This window comes from Squalius cephalus (genome assembly GCF_949319135.1).
Source record: "Squalius cephalus genome assembly, chromosome: 5".
In the NCBI taxonomy this organism is placed as follows: Eukaryota; Metazoa; Chordata; class Actinopteri; order Cypriniformes; family Leuciscidae; genus Squalius; species Squalius cephalus.
The window spans coordinates 18,271,999-18,297,334 of NC_137126.1; the positions used below are offsets into that span (position 1 = coordinate 18,271,999).

Consider the following 25,336-nt stretch of genomic DNA (forward strand, 5'->3'; position numbering starts at 1 on the left):
GAGATCTGGTGACTGTGGGGGCCATTTTAGTACAGTGAACTCATTGTCATGTTCAAGAAAATAATTTGAAATGATTCGAGCTTTGTGACGGTGCATTATCCTGATGGAAGTAACCATCAGAGGATGGGTACATGGTGGTCATAAAGGGATGGACATGGTCAGAAACAATGCTCAGGTAGGCCGTGGCATTTAAACGATGCCCAATTGGCACTAAGGGGCCTAAAGTGTGCCAAGAAAACATCCCCCACACCATTACACCACCACCACCAGCCTGCACAGTGGTAACAAGGCATGATGGATCCATGTTCTCATTCTGTTTACGCCAAATTCTGACTCTACCATCTGAATGTCTCAACAGAAATCGAGACTCATCAGACCAGGCAACATTTTTCCAGTCTTCAACTGTCCAATTTTGGTGAGCTTGTGCAAATTGTAGCCTCTTGTTCCTATTTGTAGTGGAGATGAGTGGTACCCGGTGGGGTCTTCTGCTGTTGTAGCCCATCCGCCTCAAGGTTGTGCGTGTTGTGGCTTCACAAATGCTTTGCTGCATACCTCGGTTGTAACGAGTGGTTATTTCAGTCAAAGTTGCTCTTTTATCAGCTTGAATCAGTCGGCCCATTCTCCTCTGACCTCTAGCATCAACAAGGCATTTTAGCCCACAGGACTGCCGCATACTGGATGTTTTTCCCTTTTCACACCATTCTTTGTAAACCCTAGAAATGGTTGTGCGTGAAAATCCCAGTAACTGAGCAGATTGTGAAATACAACCATGCCACGCTCAAAATTGCTTAAATCACCTTTCTTTCCCATTCTGACATTCAGTTTGGAGTTCAGGAGATTGTCTTGACCAGGACCACACCCCTAAATGCATTGAAGCAACTGCCATGTGATTGATTGATTAGATAATTGCATTAATGAGAAATTGAACAGGTGTTCCTAATAATCCTTTAGGTGAGTGTATACAAAACTAAGGGTCTAAACATACACAAGTCTTTCATATCCAACTTTTAAAGCCTTTTTAAATTAAATAATGTATTGTTTTTTAAGGCAAATTGCAACATTTTGATGGGGGACATGTTTTGTCCCTTATCTCAGGAATCAGTGGAAAACCAAGACCTTTCAACAGCCCATCAGCCTGAAACTTTTATTGTGGTCCAAACTGTGTAGGCATAACAGAACTTAAAGCATTTAGATAATTGCTTAATATTTATCACCAGTTTGGAATAGGCAGCTCATTATGGCACTATAATTCAATTCAAGTTTATTTGTATAGTGCTTTTCATAATGCATATTGTTTCAAAGTAGCTTTACAGAAAATGCTTGTTTGAATGTTACAATTTAGGAAGTATTCTGTTATCAGTCAGAGATAAGTGTGTCAAAATAAAGTCCATATGGCATTAATGCACAGCTAAAATAATATGTTGTACTTGGCTAACGTCATGTATTTAGTTAGGCACACACAAATAACATGTTATGCTGAAATTACAACTTGTGCTCTCAATGATTGTGTTAGGATAATATACAGTATAAGGATAATATTTGATAGTTTTGTCGATCCAAAGTTGGTACCATCTGAAATATTAGCAATTATCGGCGTCGACTGAAATAATTGAAATCAACTGCATTATAACTGTATAATATACACAGAACATTATGACAGAGACTGTATTGCTTACTGCAAATGAAAGCACATGACTGTATGCTCAGTATAAATACTTTTCAAAATATTTTTTGTTAGGAAATGAATGCTTTTATTCAGCAAGAGTGCATTAAATTGATCAAAAGTGAAGAAACAAAAAATACTTTTCTTTCAAACTTTCTATTTATCAAAGATTCCTTTAAAAAATTAACAGTTTCCTTAAAAATATTAAGCAGCACAACCATTTCCAACTGATAATAATGAGAAATGTTTCTTGAGCATCAAATCAGCATATTATAATGATTTCTGTAGGATCACATGGCACTGAACACTGGAGTAATGGCTGATGAAGATTTAGCTTTGCCATCACAGGAAGAAATTATGTTTAAAGCAGAACAACCGTGATTTTGAATTTGTAATAATATTTTACTGTATTTTTGATTAAATAAATTCAGCCTTGATGGGGGCATTGGAGACGACTTATAAAGATATATAAAAAATCATACCAATCCTAAACTTGTAAACGGTAAGTGACTAGTGTGTATCTGTACACACAGGACAATTGTGTGACAGAATGCTCAGTAGAATATGTATTTGATAAATTGTACAATGCAAAAGTACAGTAAGCTGCCATATGAGGTGGGTAGACAGTGGTACTCATGTCATGTCAGATTTATATTACTGATTGTCAGTGTTGACTGATTACATGTAATCTGGATTACATAATCAGATTCCAAAAATTAAGTATTTAAAATTCTCATAATCATACTACAGTAACCTTTTCAATTGATTACATGTTATTCTCACAATGGCAATAAATTATAATATAATTCATAATCCATTGATTCTAATTTGTTATCTTTTAAAAGTTTCTTTCTAAATGTTATACATTCAGAAGGTCTTCCAGGTTTGTGGAATTGCACACACAGATCAGCCACTAGTCATGAGCTCCTCACTGAAAACTGAGACAGTGCTGCATCGATGGGTTTACAGAAATCATTTCACTTTTAAGAATATTTTCTCAACAGTGCAACATTGCATAATCTAATCAGCTCCTGACAAACACATCAATTATTAGTATTTGAATTATCACGCGAGTCATTTAACCATGTATTACCGTCTTTGGAAGGCGTTTGTCTTTCAAACACATTATATTGTACACATTCATGTCATTTCCTATTTACATGCAATGCAGGGATTCCCCAAATTTTTTGTCAGCTGAACCACTTTGACCAATATATTTACTTGAAGTGTGCCCTTAGATTTTTATTTTATTATTGACCTAACTTATTAAATTAATTCAATAATAATAATAATAAATAATAATAAAATTAAGTTCATGGTACCATCATGTAATACATTGTTTTGTTTTGTTTTGTTTTGTTTTGTTTTGTTTTATTATTATATTTTTTAATAAATTGTTTATTTTGATTATTTTTATTTTCAAATTATTTATTTTAATTTAACATTTTTATGACTTAATTATTTAATAGCTCTTCATTAAACTCACAAACCCCCTGCAGTTCCATCATGAACCCCAATCTGTGAAACCCTGATGTAATATTTAATGCACTTCATTGTTGTTGATTACAAAGAATGGAATAGATTTTCTCTCTCTTTGTATTTTTATATCAATATGGTATACGATTATCCTATTCAAATCAATGTGATAAACGAGTTAGGTCAAAAGTAGTCCGATTATATTACCTTGAATGTGTAATAATGGTTTACGTTACTAACTGTCATGAAACAGGAGAGCAGACACAGAGGTAAACATAACAGTTCTTAATTGGTTGGTAGCAATCTGGAGGATCTTCAGACGGGTGAGTGATGAGCATAAGCAGTTCAACAGATAGTCACACTTAACTGACAAGTCTTTCTTTTTGCAGGTTTGAAGACAAGCATGATGAGGGTTGAGGAATACTAGTTCGAAGGAACAAGTAGACGATGAGTGAGTGGAGTGAGTGTGAGTGTGAGCTATGTGCTTAGTTAGTATTCTGGTGATTGGGAACAAGTATAGGTGGAGCTGAAGGACCTGGTGCTGATGGCGTGTTGGTTGAATCTGTGACACTAACTACATTTTTTGTCATGTAATTTGGAATCAGTAGCTGACTACAATCATACCCACCAAGATATGGTACAATAGATATGGTAATGGATTACATTACTAACTAAATTTTTTTGTCATGCAATTTGGAATCAGTAACTACAATTTGTAAGTAATCTACCAAGCACTGCTGGTTGTCATGGAATGGGAACAAATAGATAAAGAAACAAGAGTGTCTGAAAAAACAAAAACAGTGAACGCACGCGGCAGTTAATTACATTAGATGACATTTGACATTTGTTTTTGATGCCTGCATTGCAGATAGTTTTGCAGAAGACTTATGTAACATTGTATAATTCACTGTACCTAGGGTTGCACAGAATCAGTTTCTATTCCATATTTATGTTGTTGTTTTTTATGTGAATTTTCTGTTATTCATTAGCTGTACCTCGAATAGGTGTTATCTACAGTAATTTGAATTTTATTCAAAATGAGCACCATGTTACAACACTTAACCTATGTGCAATGCATCACGAGTAACACTGCAGTTTGACGCTTCACTCCACAGAGTTCAGTGCATTGGGGAATACTGGTATCAATCAAGTTGAAGGGCCTGAATTGTTGAAAGACGTTGTTAAAAACACCATGAAATTAAAATTGACACTATTTGATTTTTTAAAATGGAATATTGCAGGATTTATATGCAGGACTATAAATGATTTGTCTGTCACCAATCTTCACTGATCATCATCCAGCACTCTTCCCTCTGGAGTTCACCATTGTCTGGTCTCGTCGTTCCCTCAAAGAACACTTACCGGACTCCTTACCTGCACGATACCTACCAGAACATCTGTCTTCAGTCATCTGCTTCCTTCATCCGTCTTCAGTCATCTGCCTTGATCTTCATTTCAGAACCTGACCATTACTCATCCAGATATCCATCCTGAACACTATATTCATCAGTTTACTCACCTGCTTCCATCGTTGCGATCACATACTTCTGCAAATAAACCTGTAGATAACTTTGTGAATCCTTCTGTTTCATGACCAGACATGGGCAGTATTTGAATTAAATGTATTTTAAATACGTATTTAATTACTTTAGTGTATCAGCCCTCGTGCAGCCCAGTGCAGCCGCTCTTGAGAAGATGCGCTGGCTGAGTTCTCCGGCTACTCTCGAATCGCTCTCGCGGTACTTTGATGGCATAGGTCACAGTCATGTGGCGTCGGCGCTGTATCAAGTCCATCTGGAATGCACTGTGTTGTCATTCATAAAAGGACATCATACCTATTATGAAACAGCGTGTCTGTCGTAACTTCACTGAAATCTCCATGCTAAGCAGGCGTTCACAATATAACATCCATCTGCAGTTTTTACACGTTTTTAAACGTATTATATATGAGAAATATTGATATTCCGTCGGATTTTGTATAAAATAATCATCAATCCTATTGGTTTTCAATAATTGCGCACGCAGCGCGATTCTACTATGGAATTAAAACTATTATTAATACACTACTATTATGATTAAAATGGAATTTTGATTTTGTGACGAAAATTCTCGGTCTGTTATTTTTTTCCCCCTGGAGTACTAGCCTATCCCCAACATTTTCTGCAGTAGCGTTAGTTCTCCACTGATCTGAGCTAATGAGCTGATTACCTAGTGAGGTTACCCTGGAAATCCAGAGTTCTCGCGAGAGCACAAGTTGAATTTGCTCAGCGAGTTACTCTGGCGTCGAGTAATGATGCTCATTAAATATGTTCTTGTATCCGAGCTGCACCAATCACATCGCTGTATCTGATATAGGCGGGCCAGAGGCGAGCTAAACAGATGGCGACAGCACTGTGACGTCATACCCTGGTAATCCAGAGTTCTCGCGAGAGCACAAGTTGAATTTGCTCAGCAAGTTACTCTGGTGTCAAGCAATGGAGCTCATTAAATATGCCCCTCGATCTGAGCTGCACCAATCACATCCGGTTATCTGATATAGGCGGGCCAGAAGCGATGTGACGTCGAAGTCATTAATAAACATTGCAAGATGCCTATGGATGAATACCAGTTGTTTGAAAAGTTGTGGCTTTGGCCGCTACAATGAACGAGTTAGACTTGGCTTTTTCTCTAAAAGAGGAACAGAAGACGGCGCTCGAATCGTTCCTTTGCAAGAAGGACGTTTTTACTGTTTTGCCAACCGGATACGGTAAAGAGTGTTATCCAATTGCGTACAGTGAGATTTTCAAATGCATGCTTGGTGCCGCCCCTCAAGCTGGCCGATTTTCATTAGTCGACGCCAGACCATTAATCTTTTAGATTTAGGTCTGGATTTCCAGGCTAGTGACGTCGAAGTCATTAGTAAACATTTCAAGATGGCTATGGATGAACTCCAGTTGTTTGAAACGGCTTTGGCCGCTACAATGAATGAGTTAGACTTGGCTTTTTCTCTAAAACAGGAACAGAAGACGCCGCTCGAATCGTTCCTTTGCAAGAAGGGCGTTTTTGTTGTTTTGCTGACCGGATATGGTAATAGTCTAATCTACCAGTTAGCTCTGCTGGTAGCTAAGCAATAACTTGTTGTGATTGGTCGTAGTGTTATCCAATTGCGTGCAGTGAGATTTTCAAATGCATGCTTGGTGCCGCCCCTCGAGCTGGCCGATTTTCATTAGTCGACGCCAGACCATTAATCTTTCAGATTTAGGTCTGGATTTCTAGGCTATAGTGAGGTAGGGGTCTCGGGAGAATAATATGTATACAGGTGCTGGTCATAAAATTAGAATATCATCAAAAAGTTGATTTATTTCAGTAATTCCGTTAAAAAAGTGAAACTTGTATGTTATATAGACTCATTACATGCAAAGTGAGATATTTCAAGCCTTTATTTGTTATAATTTTGATGATTATGGCTTACAGCTTATGAAAACCACAAAATCAAAATCTCAGAAAATTAGAATATTACATGAAATCACACAGTAATTTCACAGTGATACCATGGTCATTGAACCAGGTTTTGGTTCTTTTGGCAGTGTGGGCAGATGCAAATCCTGCTGGAAAATGAAGGAAGCATGAAGTGCTCAGAAAATGTCCTGGTAGACGGCTGCGTTGACTCTGGATTTAATAAAGCACAGTGGACCAAAGTCCTCTTTTCTGATGAGAGCAAATTTTGCATCTCATTTGGAAACCAAGGTCCCAGAGTCTGGAGGAAGAATGGAGAGGCACACAATCCAAGATGCTTGAAGTCCAGTGTGAAGTTTCCACAGTCTGTGTTGGTTTGGGGAGCCATGTCATCGGCTGGTGTTGGTCCACTGTGCTGTCCACTCAACGCAGCCGTCTACCAGGACATTTCCAGAGCACTTCATGCTTCCTTCAGCAGACAAGCTTTATGGAGATGCTTCCTTCATTTTCCAGCAGGATTTGCACCGGCCCACACTGCCAAAATAACCAAAACCTGGTTCAATGACCATGGGATTACTGTGTAATTACTGTGTGATTTCATGTAATATTCTAATTTTCTGAGATTTTGATTTTGTGGTTTTCACAAGCTGTAAGCCATAATCATCAAAATTATAACAAATAAAGGCTTGAGATATCTCACTTTGCATGTAATGAGTCTATATAATATACAAGTTTCACTTTTTTAACGGAATTACTGAAATAAATCAACTTTTTGATGATATTCTAATTATATGACCAGCACCTGTATACCACTCTCAAAATCTATTTTAAAGGTCAGGCTATAGGCCTGTAGTAGGCTTAAAGGCATTCATTTAATGTACATTCAGTAAAGCAATATGGTGTGCATTTTCCTGTATTAATCATGAAGAAGTAATTGATTTAAAGTGAATAGATTTCATTCTGGCTAAATGTTTTATTAATAGAGCTTATTCTTCTTTGGTGTGTAGTAATCTGAGTTATGGCTGTGTAAATTGCAACTGATAATCTAACAATAATATTTTGAACCATTTAGTTTGAAATGCAAGACATCAAACACGTTTTGCTATTAAGGGCAGCCTACCACACCACTGATGTGAACTTAGCTATACATGCCATTTACGTCAGAGGGAGCTATTTCAGGCCCTATAGAGATTTAGTGAAATGCCCATGCTTTTTTATTTTGCTACTTCGCCATTTTGAATTTACACATTTCTCATATTTGTGTTATTGCTGCTATTTGTGTTATTGACCTTTCAGTAATAAAAAAAAGACTTAAGATTATTGTGGGAGTATTTTTGTATTTTCAAAATACTAATTACTTGTATTTTATTTAAATACATTTTTCACATCAGTATTTTGTATTTTATTTTGTTACATTTCATGAGCCAGTATTTGTAGTTTGTAACAAAATAGTTTTTGATGTATTCGTGCCCACCTCTGTTCATGACACCGTGAGGGCAGGACGACCTGACACTTACATGAGATCACAGCAATAACAAACCACAACAATCCAACGATCCAACCAATGATGGACAAAAACAAGTCCTTCACTACGGCTGCATCCGAAATGGCATATTCAACCCTCATTACAAATCAGGTTTATTGGCTAAATTTACAGATTTTCAGCTGTTTGCAATGAACAAATCAAACAAAAGTAATTAAAATAGCTCAACACAACAAATGTTTCAAGTGCTTTCCAAATTCAACTGAAAATGCAACTTTTAATGACTTCTGCTGTCTAAAAATTATTCAACCCCTTCATTGCAAGCATCTTTAGTACTTAGTAGAACACTCTTTTGCTGTTATGACCTGCTTCAATGAGATGTATAACCAGACACCAGCTTCTGACAGTTTCTGAGGAATCTTAGCCCATTCCTCATGAGCAATGCCTCTAGTTCAGTAATATTCTTGGGTTTGTGTGCTGCAACCACCTTCTTCAAATCCCACCAGAGATTTTCTATGGGGTTCAAGTCAGGTGACTGATGGCTACTGTAGAATCCTCCTGGACTTCTTCTGCAACCAAGCCTTGGTGGAATTTGAGGTATGCTTGGGATCATTGTCCTGTTGGAAGGTCCAAGCTTCAGCTTCCTCACTGACGGCATGACATTTTCTCCTAAGATTTCCTGATACTTTAATGAATCCATCTTGCCTTCCACACGCTGCAGGTTTCCAGTGCCAGAGGATGCAAAGAGCATCACCGGGCTCCACCATGCTTAACTGTAGACAGTGTGTTCTTTTCAGCATATGCTTCATTCTTCCTCCTCCAGACATACCACTGATCCATAGGGCCGAAAAGTTTCAGTTTTGTTTCATCACCCCACAGAACAGAATCCCGAAACTTCTGTGGCTTATTTATATGTTTTTGAGCAAATTGAAGGTGACTTTTCTTTTGCTTTTGGGTCAGTATTGGTGTACGTCTTGGAGTTCTGGCATGCGTTTAGTACGCGCCATGCAGCTGAAACCTCAGTGCCTGTTGCCACTAAGTCTTGCTGCAGGTCTTTTGCAGTTACTCTAGTGTTTTTCTGAACTTGCCCTCTCAGAAATATAGTTGCAGCCGTTGATAGCTAGTTGATACCCGTCCAAGTGTAACCACTGTTCCTTTAACTTTGAATTTGCAAGATAATATCACAATGACATGTATTAATTAATAGACCAGCAAATGAAAGCAAAAATATTGAATGATAAAGATCTTTGGCGTGGGCCCTGTCCATAGCTCACATTCAGATGGTAGCGGACTCTGCATTTCCTGCCTGAAGATGAAGGCAGGGGTGCAGCCGACCCCCGATATTTCATGTGTTCTAACAGCAAACCTGGTGCAACCTTGATTAGTTGCATCAGGTGTACTTGAGACAACACCTGTTTTGCAGATTTGTGTTGTTGTGAGGGATTCTATTTAGAGGGTTCAATAATTTTGAGACTGCAGAAGTCATTAAAAGTTGCATTTTCAGTTGAATTTTGGGAAACCACTTGAAACATTTGTTGTGTTGAGCTATTTCAATTACTTTTGTTTGATTTGTTCATTGCAAACAACTGAAAGTCTGTAAATATTGCCAATAAACCTGATTTGCAATAAGGGTTGAATAATTTTGATTACAGCTGTATTGTAGGCAAGGCAAGGCAAGTTTATTTATATAGCACATTTCATACACAATGGTAATTCAAAGTGTTTTACAGAGAAGAAATTAAAATAATCAAAAGAAATAAGAATAATTAAAACAGTTTAGAATAAAAAAAGAAAAGAAAATACAGTGTAATCATTAGGACGCACAGTGGCACAGTACTCATTCAGTAAAATGCACAGCTAAACAGATGTGTTTTGAGTCTGGATTTGAATGTGACTACTGTAGGAGCTCATCTGATCTCTTCTGGAAGCTGGTTCCAACTGCGGCTGGCATAATAGCTAAAAGCGGACTCACCATGCTTAGAGTGAACCCTTGGTATTTCTAGCTGATGTGATCATAATGATCGGAGTGATCTGTTGAGTTTATATTCAGTGAGCATATCTGCAATGTATTGAGGTCCTAGGCCATTGAATGATTTATATACCAGTAATAATACTTTAAAATCAATCCTAAATGTAACTGGGAGCCAGTGTAAAGACCTGAGGATGAAAAAACTAATGTGAAAAAAGAAATATGTCCAAATTCACAATACTCATAAAGGAGTAGGCAAAAAGTACCCGGATGACCTCTGGCGAGATTCTGAAGTGTGGATATATTGGACACTTTACTATCCCATGAGGCCATGGGAAATGATTTGTGAATGGAGGTGTAGGGACACAACTGACCCTGGTAGGTCATAATAATGACAACATGGCGAATGTTGTACATTCGGATTACATTCATACTATACACACTCATACTATATAGAACATAGTTTTTTTTTAGAAGTCGTAATTACTTATTCAAAATAAGTACCTACTCAAGAGAGTATGCGATTTCGGACGCAGCCAGCATTGTGCCTTGTTTAAAGGTATAGTGGAGGATCTTTCCAAATTTTAGATAAGACCCGCCCTCTCCCCTTTTTGAACAAGTTTGATTGATTCACCAGAATGATTGACAATTAGGAGGACCAATAGTATAGGTGATCCACCCGGAAGTAAAAAATCCTCCACTATACCTTTAAGAAGCCATTTCACTCAGATATAAGTAGAAAAGACTATCACAACTTCCGTTTCAAGCTGACTTTTAAGTGGTGGTAGGCTATAGTCAGAAAAACAATTAATCAAATTCTAGTATTTTGAAGAGTTGCCTCAAGAATCATCAGCATAAATTATTATCAGTATTATTTCATTAATATTCTGCTATTTTTTATTTTAATTAATTAATAATTCTTGTTCACAACGAACCCGCCTATCCCCAAACTTCAAGGTCTGTGTGATCCCTCATTAGATTTGGAGGATTTTGAATAATTCAATGCAGAAAGAATTCAATGTGTAACAAAATTTTTATAGCTGAGCCTCACAAAATGAGTACATACTTAACTTAAAGTAGACATTTGAAGACTGGCCGCTTTAGTTCAGCGATGGCATTTTTCCTCTCAGCTCTCAGCAGCAGATGGCGCTGTTGACAGGCCAATGATATAAAACCATTAGCAGCCCCTAGTATATAAATATTAGTCATAAAAATACAATAAGAAAAAAATCAACAATTTTCTTTGATATTCAAACCCAACTTTTTATTGCAATGATAACTTTGGATATATCTGTTTTGAGTTGCTGTCTATAAAGGCTTTGACCTTTGATATAACTCAAGCTAAAGTGTGAAAGAAATACACTTGATAAATAAGCTAAATAGGCATAAAAATAAAGTGCTATTGGAAGAAAGACAGAGAAATACAACAAAGGAGACTGAAATCTGAATACACATAGGTATCTTTTATTATGCAAAGAAACTTGTACAGACAGTAGAACTGACAGAAAATACTCTGCATGTAAACTACACATTTGCAGATATGTAACATTTACAGATATTGTATACTCAGTGCGGTTCAAAGCTGATGAACACTTAAGTACTGATGGCTTAAAGAGGATACATGACACAGCCCGTTATTGGGACCTTTTAACTTTGTGGAAAACTATTGGTGGTCAATAGTGAGTCATAAATCATCTAATTGTGTTATTTTATATGGCATATCCTCTAGTGATTTGTGAGTATAGCCTACATTTATTATACTCATCTCTACCCCAGTGATACTGAGAAAAAATATATATAGACGTTCTGCGTATAGAAAACATAACTACGTAGCATTAAAATATTTCAAATTTCCATGGCACACTTAAGATTTCTGAAACAAAATCCTGTTTACATGACAAACGCATACAATATATCTATTTACATTAGCCATAGGCTCAAACGAAGATACAAAACTGGAAGTACAGTAAAGAGTTGTTCAATTTGAAACACCTCCATAAAACCCCAGACACTTTTGGCCACGTGACCAGTTCTACAAAATTGGGAGGAAAGATACAGATCACTTAATATTGGCACCTGTTTCAAACAAGTCAATATTAAGTATTTCCTGTAAGTAGCTCAGATCCTCACTTTCACATCCACATTCACAGTGGACATTAAGAAATCTGCTTTTTGCATGAATTTAATATACAAGAAAGAGAGAACGAAAGAAAGAGCAAAATCACTTTGAACTATACAAATGTTCAATTATAAAACCACTACTTATTTGTAGTATAAATCTTGTAACACACACACAAATCAGAACCTAACCAAAACAAATGTCAGACGACGTAACGCGTAAGAAATTCAATCATAACGGAAAAGCAGCTTGTTTCAGACAACATAAATCTACTTTAACACTGAAGTTTGTTGAATAAAAACGTGCTCTCTAAAATGCCCGTACAATAACTTTTTTTTTACAAATTTATACAATATTAGGTGTAAATCAATTTTAAAAAATGATCGATTAACTAAAAAAAACAAAAAGAACAAAAAACAGGCATATTAAGACCAATAAATACCCAGTGTGTACATTTGAGTACAGTGTATCGAGGTCAATAGCATTGCATTATAAAAATTTACCTTCTTCTTCAAGATAATTTATTTTGCCCAAATGTAAAAATAAATGGTGAAAAAAAGTATAAATAACAAAATATCAATAAATAAAAAAAATATGGTTAGTACAAGAGGCATTTTAATGACCCTTCAGTAAGCAGGCTTATGGAGTGTTCCTTAATTTTTTTTTTCCAATTTATTGTTCTATTTGAATTGCTCCGGTATGTGTCCGATTTGCGACTGCATACTGGTGGGAGGACTGGAAATGCCCTCCGACCAGTCAGACATGTTGGAATGGGGCGACGAGCTGGACCACTGGTCCGGTGAACCTGGAGACGGCGTGAGGAAAGGGTGGTCAGGCACTTGGAGTTGGTGGCTGGGGGTGTTGGCGTCCATGGCGTTTGAGTAACTGTGCTGGGAAGGTGGTGTCAGGAACTGCGTGCCCGCCATGCTGGGGCCCAGAGAGGACGGGTTTAGCAACTGGGTCTCCTGGGGGATTATGGTGTGGATGGGCATGCTGTTCCCTGCGCTCTGCTGGAGCTCCGGGCCACCCAGCTCACCGCCGATGAAGTTCTGGCTCACGCCACTGGGTGGATTGGTGCTCTGGTGCTGCAGCTGGACGCCTGTCTGCTGCGCTCTCTGTTGCATGTTCTGCTGCATCTGCTGCATTAGATGCGGCTGAGCGGTGAGGTGCGCGTTCTGCAGGCTTTGATAGTTCAAAATCTGAGACAGGGTAGCGGGGCGGCCATTGTGGAGAGACGTCATCAGGCCGGATTGGTGAAGGTTGGCCTGACCTGAGGCGTTCCTCATGGCTGCGAATTGATTTTGAGGACCCATACTAGCGTGCATCCGTCCAAGCCATTCGCATTGGCCGTTCATGACGTTTGAGCCGTTAGAACCGGCCACTGGCAGATGGGTGAGACGTGGGGGTAACGGATCGAACTGTATGTGGGCCAGGTCCTGCTTGTTGCCCATGCCTAGATGGTTGACGCTCATGTGGGTATCGGAGATGCCTTGTAAGTGATTAAGCGACATGGAGGGCGATTGCTGGAAGGGTGATGTCATTAGGGGTGGGGAGGCGACATCAGATATGTACCCGTGGGGCGACTCCAAGGAATCCACCGGCGAGAGCACGGCCGAGCTGTCTAGCAAATGTCCCTTTCCATCCTGTGTCTTCTTCTTCTTGACTTTCATGTCTTTGCCATCCTTGCAACCGATGCCTTTTGCGCTGGGCTTGCGGGGCTTCTTACTTTGTAAGGGCTTCATGCCACCCATGAAGGCGTTGGGAGAGCAGAGAGGTGGGGAGAGGGTGGTGCAGAGGGGGGCGCTGTGCATGGGAGGGCTGCGGACCAGGTTATATTCGTCGATGAGCCGCACGATGTCGTGATGCATTCTGTCCTGAGCGATATCCCGTGGGAGCCGATCCATATGGTCGGTGATCTCCCGATTGGCAAAATGCTCGAGCAGAACTTTAGCAGTCTCGTAACTTCCTTCTCTTGCTGCCAAGAATAGAGGAGTCTCCTCCTGAACGTGGGAAAAGAATTGGTCAGCCAAAAGCATTTTGAAAATGACAATGGATTTGTGCTATGCTGTTAATCTGAGTATAATGCGAATGTCTACAATAACACAAAGCATTATTTGTGATTAAAGAAAAGCAAGAGCTGCTTACCTTATTGTTCTGCATATCTTTATTTGCTCCATTCTTAAGCAACACCATCGCCGCTTCTACGTTGTTCACAGCTGCTGCCCAGTGAAGAGCAGATTTACCTGCAGCACAAACAGAAAGTGCTTTAGCATGTGAAAAACAACATTGATAAATCTGACATTTATCTTGCCATAGTTTATACATTAACAGTAAAATGTTTGGACTGAACTTTAATTATTATCTTTTATTTTAGAATAATGGTTAAGTCATCAAAATTAATAGATAAAAAACAAAAAACTTAAATTCAATTAAATTAGGTTTTTCTTTAAACTCTCTTATCGTCACCAAGGCTGCATTTACAGTATTTGATTAAAAAATACAGTAAAAGCAGTAATATTGTGAAATATTACTACAATTTAAAATGGTTTTCTTTTTTATTTTAATACATTTTAACATGTAATTTATTCCTACCATGGCAATACTGAATTTTCAGCAGTCTTCAGTGTCACATGTTCCTTCAGAAATCATTCTATTATGCTTATTTGCTGCTCAATAAACATTTCTTATTATTATCAATGTTGAAAACAGTTGTGCTTTTTAAATATTTTTTGTGGAACCCATGATCTTTTTCAGGATTCTTTCGAATATAGAAAGTTCAGAAAAACAGCATTATATATATATATATATATATATATATATATATATATATATATAGCAATTTAATGCATTCAAAAATTATTTAATAAAAAATCTTAATGACCCATATTTTTTAAAACGGTTTATCTTAGATATACATGTATCTTATCTTATCTCAAGCAACTTCATGAGGTGCCAACTGGTTTACCTGGGCTGTTTTCTGATTTAATACATTAAGTAATAATAATATTAATAATTTTTTACATTAATTATTATTATTATTACTATTATTAATAATGTATGTATGTATTTATTTATTTATAAATTCATGAGCACAATTTTTCTTTGTCAGCTAAATTATTTACAAGCATTTTAAAATGAACCTTTAGATCAGATTTTTAAGACAAGTGCATGTAAGGCAGTGTAATAGTCATACCAAAATCATCAATGGCATTGACATCAGCATGGCAGTTGATGAGTTCCTCCACCATACCCTCGACCGCCAGTCTTGCTGCCAGTATCAGAGGTGTGGTGCCATCATGCATGCGGGCATCTAAGTCTGTGGCACGGTTCCGTATCAAAATCTGCATAAGGGACAAAGGTTAACATGCTTAGGAATCAGTCGATGGAAATACAGAATATTAAACCTGTATTTCTTTATGCAGTGCTGGTTCACATACCTGGAAGACTCCTTGTGCATCTGCTGCCACAGCAGCGTGTAATGGAGTCCGTCCCATATTGTCCTGGATGTTGGCATCTGCACTGGCCTCCAGGAGCCTTTTGGCAGCATCCGAGCGGGCATAGCGGGCAGCCAGGTGTAGAGCCGTCTCACCCGTACGGTCTGTCTGGTTGTGAAGGTTGGCGCCTTGGTAGATGAAGTCATTGATGACGTTTGCTGAAGCATCCTCCTCTTCCTCGCTGTTCCCTGTTTCTAGCCCTCCTCCACTACAGGATGCGATCATGAGAGGAGTAAAGCCATCTAGAGAGGAAAAAAAGAGTGAAGGTCTATTACCTTTACATTTATTTATGTAGCTGATGCTTTATACAAAGGAGACTTTCATTTTTCAAATTCTAAATTCCATGAAGCCCCCCAGTTCTCATTGTTATTTCTACTAAACAGTTTAAAGAGAAAAACCTGAGACCAATGAAACTCCATTGAAGGGCCAAAAAACTTTCCTTTGAGTAGTCTGACGGCAATCTGAAGAAATCTTTTCCTTAAAGTGATGGACCAAAGCAACGGCAAAGAAACAAACAAATCGAAGTAGGATTTGACGTGCTGCCATTCTCAATCACCCCAGATCGCTTCGATAACGGATTGTAATCAAGCGCGGCGGTTTGGTAAAGCTCAGGGACGCGGGCCACACTTTGAAATTTCAACCGCTGGTAAAACTGAGTATTATCACCTCTGAGAAGCTGCTTTCTTTTCTGACTTCGACAGGGGCTTCACGGCTTCAAAAGAATAGCTATTCCCAAATCAGGCCTGATTTGGTCGATTTAAAAACATCAATCCACACAAAGAGGAAAAAAAGGAAAAACAGCTTGCAAAGAGATACCAAAAGAATGTTGCCTTTGACTATCTTAAAGTGTTGTCAGGGGTATATTGGTGCTTATAGAAAGAGAAGAGCATTTCATAAAGAGTTTTAATTAGCAAAACACATGTAAGCAGAATATCACAGGATGAATCGTTAAGACTGGTAAAAAAGTGCTCAGTCCCCCGGGGTTTACATCTTTCAGTCAGAGCCTTTGAAGTGGATTCCTTTTCCCTCAGGGCCTTGAGAATTAACTCCTACTTAGAGCTCAATTCAGTTCCTCATCCCAGCACTCGACAACGCGCACACACACTATGTGCAAACCGAGGAACAGGTGTAATCCACAATCCAGAATTTTAAGCAGGTTGAGTTCTCATAAAACATTTGAATGAATATCTCCATATCTGTGTTAGCTAAATAATTAAAATGATTTCCCTGCAAAGATATGTAAAATCTAATAGTTAACTACTTAATTATCTGATCAATGAGGCCACATTTTAGATTAGGGTCCAGTTCTCGTGTGTGTGTGTGTGTGTGTGTGTATATATATATATATATATGTTAACATATTATAATCAAATTGTTTAATAATAAATGTTATAGAAAGATATAATTTAAAAATGTTATTTAAATTTGAATGAATTAATAACATTTTATTATAAATAAATAGAAACATATTCAAAAATAATTCTAATTAAATTCACATTATAATTACTGTTCTATTGTTTTTGAAAAAACAGCAAACCCAATAACAAAATCATTATTACATGGGGGAATCTTTTTTTTATTATTATTATACAACAATGCCTAACCTGGTCCTCGGGCATTGACGTCCATGCAGTCGCTCTCGATCTCGCCCTGAGGGGGTGTGGGAGCGATGGATGGGATTCGCAGATCGGCTGCGTCTAAGTGCTGCTGCGTCCACTGCCGGTGATCTGGCTGATCATCTAAATCAAGAATCGCCTGTTCCTCAGACTAAAAGAGGAGTGATTGAAAAATGTAATTAATTGTATTAATTAATGCAAGAATATTCATTGTAAGAGGCTTTTTAAATTCACTTCTATGTAAATGTTAGCGCTTTCTGTTGCTCTGCTCACCCTGAAGCGTTTGGTGTCTGATGGTTCCTCCTCTCCCCATTCATTCTGGTTGTCATCCATTAATGAAATGTCTGAACAGTTCTTAAGTGGCCTGTTTTCAGAAAAATAACTCATTAGACATGCTGAAATAACTTTTTTTTTGCACTTTACTACATCCCAGCAAAACTAACTTAAAGATTGTGCTCTAACACCAAAAAACTGTCACTGATTATCAGGCTCCACTTTCTTTCTAGAACTAGTCAATTAAATTAAACTCAACAAATGATCATAACTTCAAATGAAATAGTTGTCCTCCATCATAATTTGTCCCTTCAAACTTGATATCGGAAGATGACGCAGCGAACCCACCTCAGACCAACAGAGTCTTCGCCGACTGGCTCCCTCCTCTTCTTCTTGCTGGGCTCGCTAGTCTTGAATCCCTCCGGAAACCAAAGTTGACCATGTTCACGACGGCGTTTACGGGAAGCGACCATTCCCACGCCGACAAAGGCCAGCAGTGCCAGTCCTGCCAGAACCACGTAGACCGGATAGAGCTCTATGGGCGAGGGTCCATCAATCTTACCTGCCACAGGAAGCACAGTTGACATGTCAGACCCACAAAAGGGACACGAATATGTTCCTCATGCAACGATGAGGCACAAATCGCTGGAGATGGACAGACAAACTAGAGCGAGGCACGCGTTCGTGTTAATCAGAATTGCTAACCGCTTCTCATCAAAAAGAAGGAGCTGGCAAATAAGAAAAGGAGGAGGATAGAAAAAAGAGAAAAGAAAGAACACCTCCTCTCCCCTTTCTCAGCCCAGGGTACCAGGAGACAACTTTACCCGTTCTTCTTTAAGGGAAAAAAAGGGAGGGATTAATGAACTTCAAATTACCGCGCACACTTTAAGCTGTAAAGACGAAGGATTTATTAGGATTTTCGAGATAACAAAGACTCCCAACTTCTAGCACACTCCCGATCAATTTTTCTCCTCTCTTTTTTCAAGCTCTCTCCACTAACGATTTTGAAATGATAAACTCTGCTCACCTAAACCCTTGGAGATGCATTAAGTCTGGTACATTCAACAAGGTTAAGGTTGCAGCAGCCCCCCATCATTTTAGATTCATGCCATGTATGGGTGATATGCATGTATGTGAGAGTGTCTTGTTGGGCCAAATGAGTTGACATGATTTGCATCAATTAGCTATTTTCGGTGCCTGGAGCCAGTGGATCTGCCCTCAGACTGCCGCATTGATTGCTTAGTCTGTCTAATGCACAAAGAACATTTGCTTCATTGTTATAAGGAAGAAACGCACAAACTTCAAAGTGATCCCTGTAATCCGCGGTAGGAGGCGGTGGGGTTAAAGGTTGGGGAGGGGGGTTGCTACTGAATACATGCAGTAAGATGTGAGGCCTAGTCTTGATTAAGGGCATTATGGGAAGACGTGAGGCACACGACAATACTCGTGCCAAACACTCACTTGTGACGGCCTCGATGACGTAAGGCATATTCAGATTGCCGCTGGAAGCTAGGGCTCCGAGGAAAGCAGCCACATCGTTCGCATTCTGGAAGCACTCGGAGGTTTGCTGGTAGCACTGGCGGTTGTCTATCTCCAAGTATACCACAGAGCTGATGGAAATCAAAAGCATGATTTTTATTGATTTATATTAAAACATATTTTTAAAGCAGATGAGGGCTCAGTTGTAGCATACGTACCCTTTGATCTGCATCTCGTCCAGTTCTCTGCGTTTTCTCCCTCCTTCCACTACTATATTGTAAATACCGCTTTTTACCGAGCTCATGACGTTGCTAGAAGCACCGTTCCAGCCATCTAGTGATCGTTTGATGTTGTGCTTCCTTAGCTCCTGCTCGTTGCCGTAATACGGGTAGATCATTTCCTCTCCCTTGCTGTCGCGCCGGAAAACGACGTTGGTGTGGAGCACTCTGCTGAGCTCTCGCAGAAATCCAAAGGAGTTGTTTCGGAGCTGCTCGGGCATAATGTGGACCACCACAACCAGTAGTCCAGCAGCTAACTTCTCGGGTATGTTGTTGGCACAGTCCAGCCCGTCCCATTCGCACTCTGCATTATTGCAGCCCTGGTCACAGTGGCCATCTAAATAGTGGTCTTTGCAATACTGGTCGTAGAGTGGACTATGAGAGAGGAGAGCAGAGTTTAGAAATGGCATGGAAAACAAAGATAAAAAGCTTATGATTGTGCTTTTACAAAGTTTCTAGATGGCCATTTATGGCTATTAGCTTTCCCAAGCTGGTCTTGATGGCTGGACTACAAGCTTGTGCCTTTATTAGGAGAGTATAGCTGGAGTGAGGACAAGAAGTGAAGTGGGAGAGAGAGGGGGATGGGGGTTGGGAAAAGACCACGAGCCGGAACTCAATCTTGGGTCGCCCAAAACGCAACCACACTACACGTCAGAGCACTGCCCACGAGGCCATAGGCTCTAATTTTATAATATATATATATATATATATATATATTACAAATTTTAATAGCCATTTTAAAAAGACTGGATTTTAAAAATCATTTAATAAAAAATTAAGCTTATAAAATAAAAATCATTTAATAGAAAATTCTAACTGAAAAATATTTCATATCTGAGCTTATGTTTTTTTTTGTTTTTGTTTTTCAGACCTGCAATCACAGTTTTAAAACTCCCTGACAAATTCTCTTCAGCATGATCCTTTTAGCTTCAAACTATTTGAAGTTCAAACAAGAAACCCACTGAAACCTTGCACTGAAACTTGTGTTACAAATGATCAGATAGCACTCACTTGCACTGGCCCTCCAGTCTCTGGCAGTCAAATCCATCATAGAGGCATCCAGCGTTGTGACATTGTTCGTCACACTTCCCGTTATTAAAATAGCGCCAGCACTGTAGCGCGGCCGAACAGTTCTGCCACGGGTCATTGAAGTTCAGTGAGCAGTCCCCTCCATCCCAATCGCAGGCATAATTATTACATGCACTGTCACAGATCTTATTGCCCTTCTTGTTTTCACACTCTGCTATCTCACAGCTCTTCGTCACTGGAGCAGGTGTGACATCTCGACCAGAGCCGCCTTGGAAGCTGTAGTCCAAGATGTGGCAGAAGAGGCCATTGAAGCCAGTAGGACAGATGCAGTGGTAGAATGGGGCCTCTGGGATATACTCGCACGTGCCACCGTTGTAGCAGGGATTGGTGGTGCAGTGACCCTCAGTGGGATACTGGCACTCAGGACCAGTGAAGGCAGGGGTGCACAGACATTTAGGGCTCTTGTGACCAGAAACGCATGTACCGCCATTTTTGCAGTGGAGGCTCCCACAAGCATGAGCGTCATACTCGCAGGTTGAGCCTGTAAAACCCTAAACGAGACATACACAAGTTTTATGTTAATATGCAGGCTACAGTACCATTTAACCTCTGTACGATTTTTTAAAAAAGTTTGTTCAATCAAATACAGTAAAAACAGTAATATTATGAAATATTATTACAATTTGAAATATAATAAACAACTGTTTTTTTATTTGAATCTATTTTAAAATGTAATTTATCTGTTTGATGGCAAAGTTAAATTTCCAGCGTCTTTAGTGCCACATGATTCTTCAGGAATCATTCTAATATGCTGATTTGGTGTTAAAGAAACATTTATTATTATTAGCAATGTTGAAAACTGTTGTGCTGCTTAATATTTTTGCGGAAACTATGTACTATAATACAAAAATTGTATTAATATAAAGTTTAAAAAGCATTTTTTTTTTATAGTAAAGGCTTACATTGTTAAAAAAAAAAAAAAGTCTGTCCCTTTTTATCAATTTAATGCATCATGGCTCCATAAAAGTATTCATTTCTTTAAATAAATAAAAATTGTACTGGCCCTTTTGAACGATAGTGTATGATTGTAGAGAATGAAATTAACTTTATTTAAAATGATGTGTAATGGATATGAAATAATAAGGCAGAAGAGTTGAGAACAGGATCGAAATGCAGCAAATCTGGTTCAAAGGACCATTGGCTAAAAGTATTAGAGAATGTGACCAACCGGTGGACATTTGCAGATGAAGCCATGAGGAGTGTTGCTAGCCACAGCGCAGGTGCCTCCATTACGACAAGGTTTCCCCTTACAGCCATCAAACACTTTGTCACAGCGCTGACCTGTAGGGATACACAAACAAGGTTATTACACATTTTGACACCAGGATCAGAGAGTAGCATTACTCTCTAAATCAAAGAAGAAATGATTCACAGTAGCATGTGCTGTACCTGTGTATCCTGTGCGACACTCGCAGCGGTAGTTGTTTGTGAGCTGGATGCAGCTGTGCGTGCCACGGGGGTCACAAGGGTTGGACAAGCATTCATTGACGTCACCCTCACAGCGTTCCCCCACGTATCCGGCCAGGCAGATGCAGTGGTACCCACCCACACGGTCCACGCAGCGGCCCTGGTTAAAGCATTTGGGCTCATGGGTGATGGGGTCAGTGAAGGGTGTGCAGTCGTCAATGTTGATCTCGCAGTGCACACCTGAGAGAGGAGCGGAGGGCAAAGGTGTAATAAAAGCTGCTTTAACACACTCTAGCAGAGATGTAAATATAGGCTCTGTTGCTCCTTGCTGTATACTGCCAATTACTGACTGATGTGGAATACAGAGGCAGAGTGAAACAGTCGGGTTCTGGAAGTCAAAATCCCATTCCTTTTTCTCCATAGGGACATGGAGATTATTATTATCTATATACATAATCAACATCTTTAAAACTACAGGTTCATATTTATACATCGTTTGTATTCTGATTTTCATTCGCAATGCTTCATGGGTTTGTAAATATGTGGTGTTGTCTGATTTTTCAAATCCAAGTTGGTTATATGTTAGAATTTGATGTTAGCATGTTGCTAAGCTAACAATGTGATATTCTAAGCCTAAAAATAAAACTGAAAAAAATTAATTAAACTGATTTTAGAAAATGTAAAACTAATTATAGGTTTATAATATGATGGAAAATTAAATATAATGAAATAAAAAAATAGTTATAAAGTTTCATACATTTTATTTATAAATGTTATTAGTATAATTATGTTAATATAAAGAAAGGAATTAAGTTAAAAATAAAAAAATTAAGATCAATATATATATTAATATTGGTGTTTCTCTTGTTTTGAGTGTTCCTATGATGCCTTAAAATCACAGAGCTAGAGACAAAGAGAAAGGACAACTTAAATGCAACTGGGTAATATAATACACTGTTTAAAAGTTTCTGTCCATTTTATGAAATAAAACTCCATCTATGAGATGTAATTAAGCATGACTACATCAATCAAATAGAATCATCTAAGCCTGCTGATAACAGTTAAGACCTAATTAATGAAGTATGGAATGGGCAAAAAGAGCAAAACAGAGGAAGTGATATCCGACCTTGTGTTCCCCGGGGACAGGAGCATTTGTAGGTATTGATCAGGTCGATGCATGTGCCCCCGTTCTGGCAGGGCTGAGACAGACACTCATTGATCTCATCAGAGCAGTTCACTCCATGATAACCTGGCACGCACTTCAAGAAACCAGAAAAAGAGCGAGGCGAATTAATGGCAAACATAAAACAAGCCTTTTTCTGTTTACTTGGCGGTTTCTTCCATCTTTGCCAAACAAGCAATTCTTTTACAAAGAAGGGTGATTTAGCGGGCATTAACCTAAAGTGTCTTCTTCTATAGTCATTCCTCTCCCTAACCACCAGATTTTCTTTACTTACTTCACAGGAATAGCCACCCAGGTAGTCAGTGCAGGTTGCTCCGTTCTGGCAAGGGTTGGGAATGCATTCATCCACCTGCTCCTCACAGTAGCTGCCTGTGTATCCGGCCTGACAGTGACAGTAGTGTGTGTTTCCAGCATCCAGACACTGGCCAGAGTTACGACACAGCCGCACCACCTCTACACCTAAAAGTGGGAGAAGCAAACATCCCACCAGATTGGTTAAACGCTGAACACCCTCGCCAAAATGTGTGGTAAGTGGCAAAGATATCTTCTTTTATACAAACAAACCTACCTTGCTGTTTGGCGGCCACCTCGCAAGAAACGCTGGGGACATCACAGTATAAACCAGTCCAGCCTGTCTGACACTGGCAGCTGTACCTAGTGCCGCTCTGTCTGCAGATACCTCCATTCTTACAGGGAGACGGCTTACACCAGTTCACCAGCTCCTGCAAGACGAGAATTCAGTCTTCAGTCCAGTGTTCGCATTTTAACATGCATGAGTTAAAATCTCTTTTATCTAACCTTATCTTATTTTATTGTTAAAGTTCAAAAAATTGCTGATATGAATTAAGGATAGATCGGTTTACACTTTACCTCTCATTTGTTAACATTAGTTAATGCATTAACTAACATGAACTAACAATGAGCAATATAGTTTTACAACATTTATAAACAAGTTAATGTTAGTTCACAGTGCATTAATTTATGTTAACATACAACTAATCTAGTTAACTAGATGGCTTAGACCAGTTGTTAGTCATTAGTAAACTAGTTAACTTATCCTAACAAATGAAAAATGATTGTAAAGCAATACAGAGTTAATAGATCAATCAGGTTTTAAGTTACTGGCATCGACTACTTAAAACAAGTGTAATTAACAGAAATATATATATTTTTTACTATTTTTAAGTGAATATTGTGTAAAATTAAATGTTCATTTAATTTGAGTAATTTTCAGCCATTTTTTAGTTATAATACAGAATATATTTTCATTTCAATATAACTAAACAACTATTAGCTACGTTTTCGTAGACACCTTTTGTTTAAATTGATGAATCCGAACATAGTGTACATAAAGGCTAAATAAAGTGATTGGGTTGATATGTGTGTTTAAATGTCACAAGCTTCAAATCGGAATTTATCTTTCCAACTGTTGGCGCATCCTCCACCCATTGCTTCTTTTCTTTGTTTTAAAAAGCAGACATAAAATGTATCTATTTCAGGTCCTCATTATAAAATGATGAGCTCACAAAAGCTTTGTGCTTATATGTATCACGCGGTAAATAAGCCCCTCCCCTCCCCCAAATCAAGGCGTCTGTGGACGAGAGTCCGAATCAAGAACTGGTAGGACAATGTTGTCCTGCAGCACTTCACAGATGATGAGTGGAAGGAGAATTTTAGATTGACAAAACAGTCATTTTTGACACTATTCAACAGCAACAACACATTGTCCCATGCGTTATGCATCTCTTCATTACTACTTCATTGCACATGCGCAGAACATTCCAGATAAAGTGTTAACATGTCCTATCAAACGGATTTAAAAAAGGTTTGAACCACCCTTTACAATCCAAATTATACAGATTTGCCAATTCATTCCGATTGACGTGGTTACATGTGTTTTTTATTCCGACTGTGCAACTAGTATGATTACAATTAGATCAGGGTCCATGTTAACGCATGTTAACTAACGCTAGTGTAACACTGTGAAAGCAATGAATGTAAGATGGGTGCATACTAAACTTTTGTCCATATCTGTGATTTGTTACCTGGCAGTTGAGGCCATGGTATCCTTGAGGGCAGGTGCACTTGTATGTGCCATAGCTGTCCTGACAGGTGCCTCCATTCATGCAGGGTCTGGAGTCGCACTCGTTGATGTCATGCTGGCAGTAGTTACCAGTGAACCCAGCTGGGCACAGGCAAGTGAAGCTGTTGATGCCATCCATGCATGTGCCACCATTAAAACAAGAGCTGTTTAGGGGGGAGGGGGGGGGGGGGGGTAATCATGATTATCAGTCATATTTATTACATTAATTTAACATAATTTTGTTTCTCAGGTAATTTATAATGGGTTGTGATGCTGCTCTGATTGCATT

The 25,336-nt window shown here is 38.7% G+C and overlaps 1 protein-coding gene across 2 annotated transcripts in view; it reads right to left on the reverse strand.

The window, feature by feature from the left end:
* Window positions 1-11,458: 11,458 nt before the first annotated feature.
* notch1b (notch receptor 1b) overlaps window positions 11,459-25,336 on the reverse strand; it is a 47,610-nt gene continuing 33,732 nt past the window's right edge. For both annotated transcript variants that reach the window (XM_079871604.1, XM_079871605.1), the window contains exons 19-34: window positions 25,010-25,211; window positions 23,533-23,686; window positions 23,239-23,423; window positions 22,908-23,040; window positions 21,764-22,021; window positions 21,543-21,655; window positions 20,297-20,865; window positions 19,226-19,660; window positions 18,990-19,138; window positions 17,877-18,090; window positions 17,529-17,619; window positions 17,244-17,406; window positions 15,583-15,881; window positions 15,339-15,486; window positions 14,291-14,388; window positions 11,459-14,145 (exon numbers count right to left, since the gene is read on the reverse strand). In XM_079871604.1, the coding sequence (XP_079727730.1) occupies window positions 12,826-14,145; window positions 14,291-14,388; window positions 15,339-15,486; window positions 15,583-15,881; window positions 17,244-17,406; window positions 17,529-17,619; window positions 17,877-18,090; window positions 18,990-19,138; window positions 19,226-19,660; window positions 20,297-20,865; window positions 21,543-21,655; window positions 21,764-22,021; window positions 22,908-23,040; window positions 23,239-23,423; window positions 23,533-23,686; window positions 25,010-25,211 (4,531 nt within the window). In that variant the 3' untranslated portion in view covers window positions 11,459-12,825. The remainder of the gene's footprint in view (window positions 14,146-14,290; window positions 14,389-15,338; window positions 15,487-15,582; window positions 15,882-17,243; window positions 17,407-17,528; window positions 17,620-17,876; window positions 18,091-18,989; window positions 19,139-19,225; window positions 19,661-20,296; window positions 20,866-21,542; window positions 21,656-21,763; window positions 22,022-22,907; window positions 23,041-23,238; window positions 23,424-23,532; window positions 23,687-25,009; window positions 25,212-25,336) is intronic.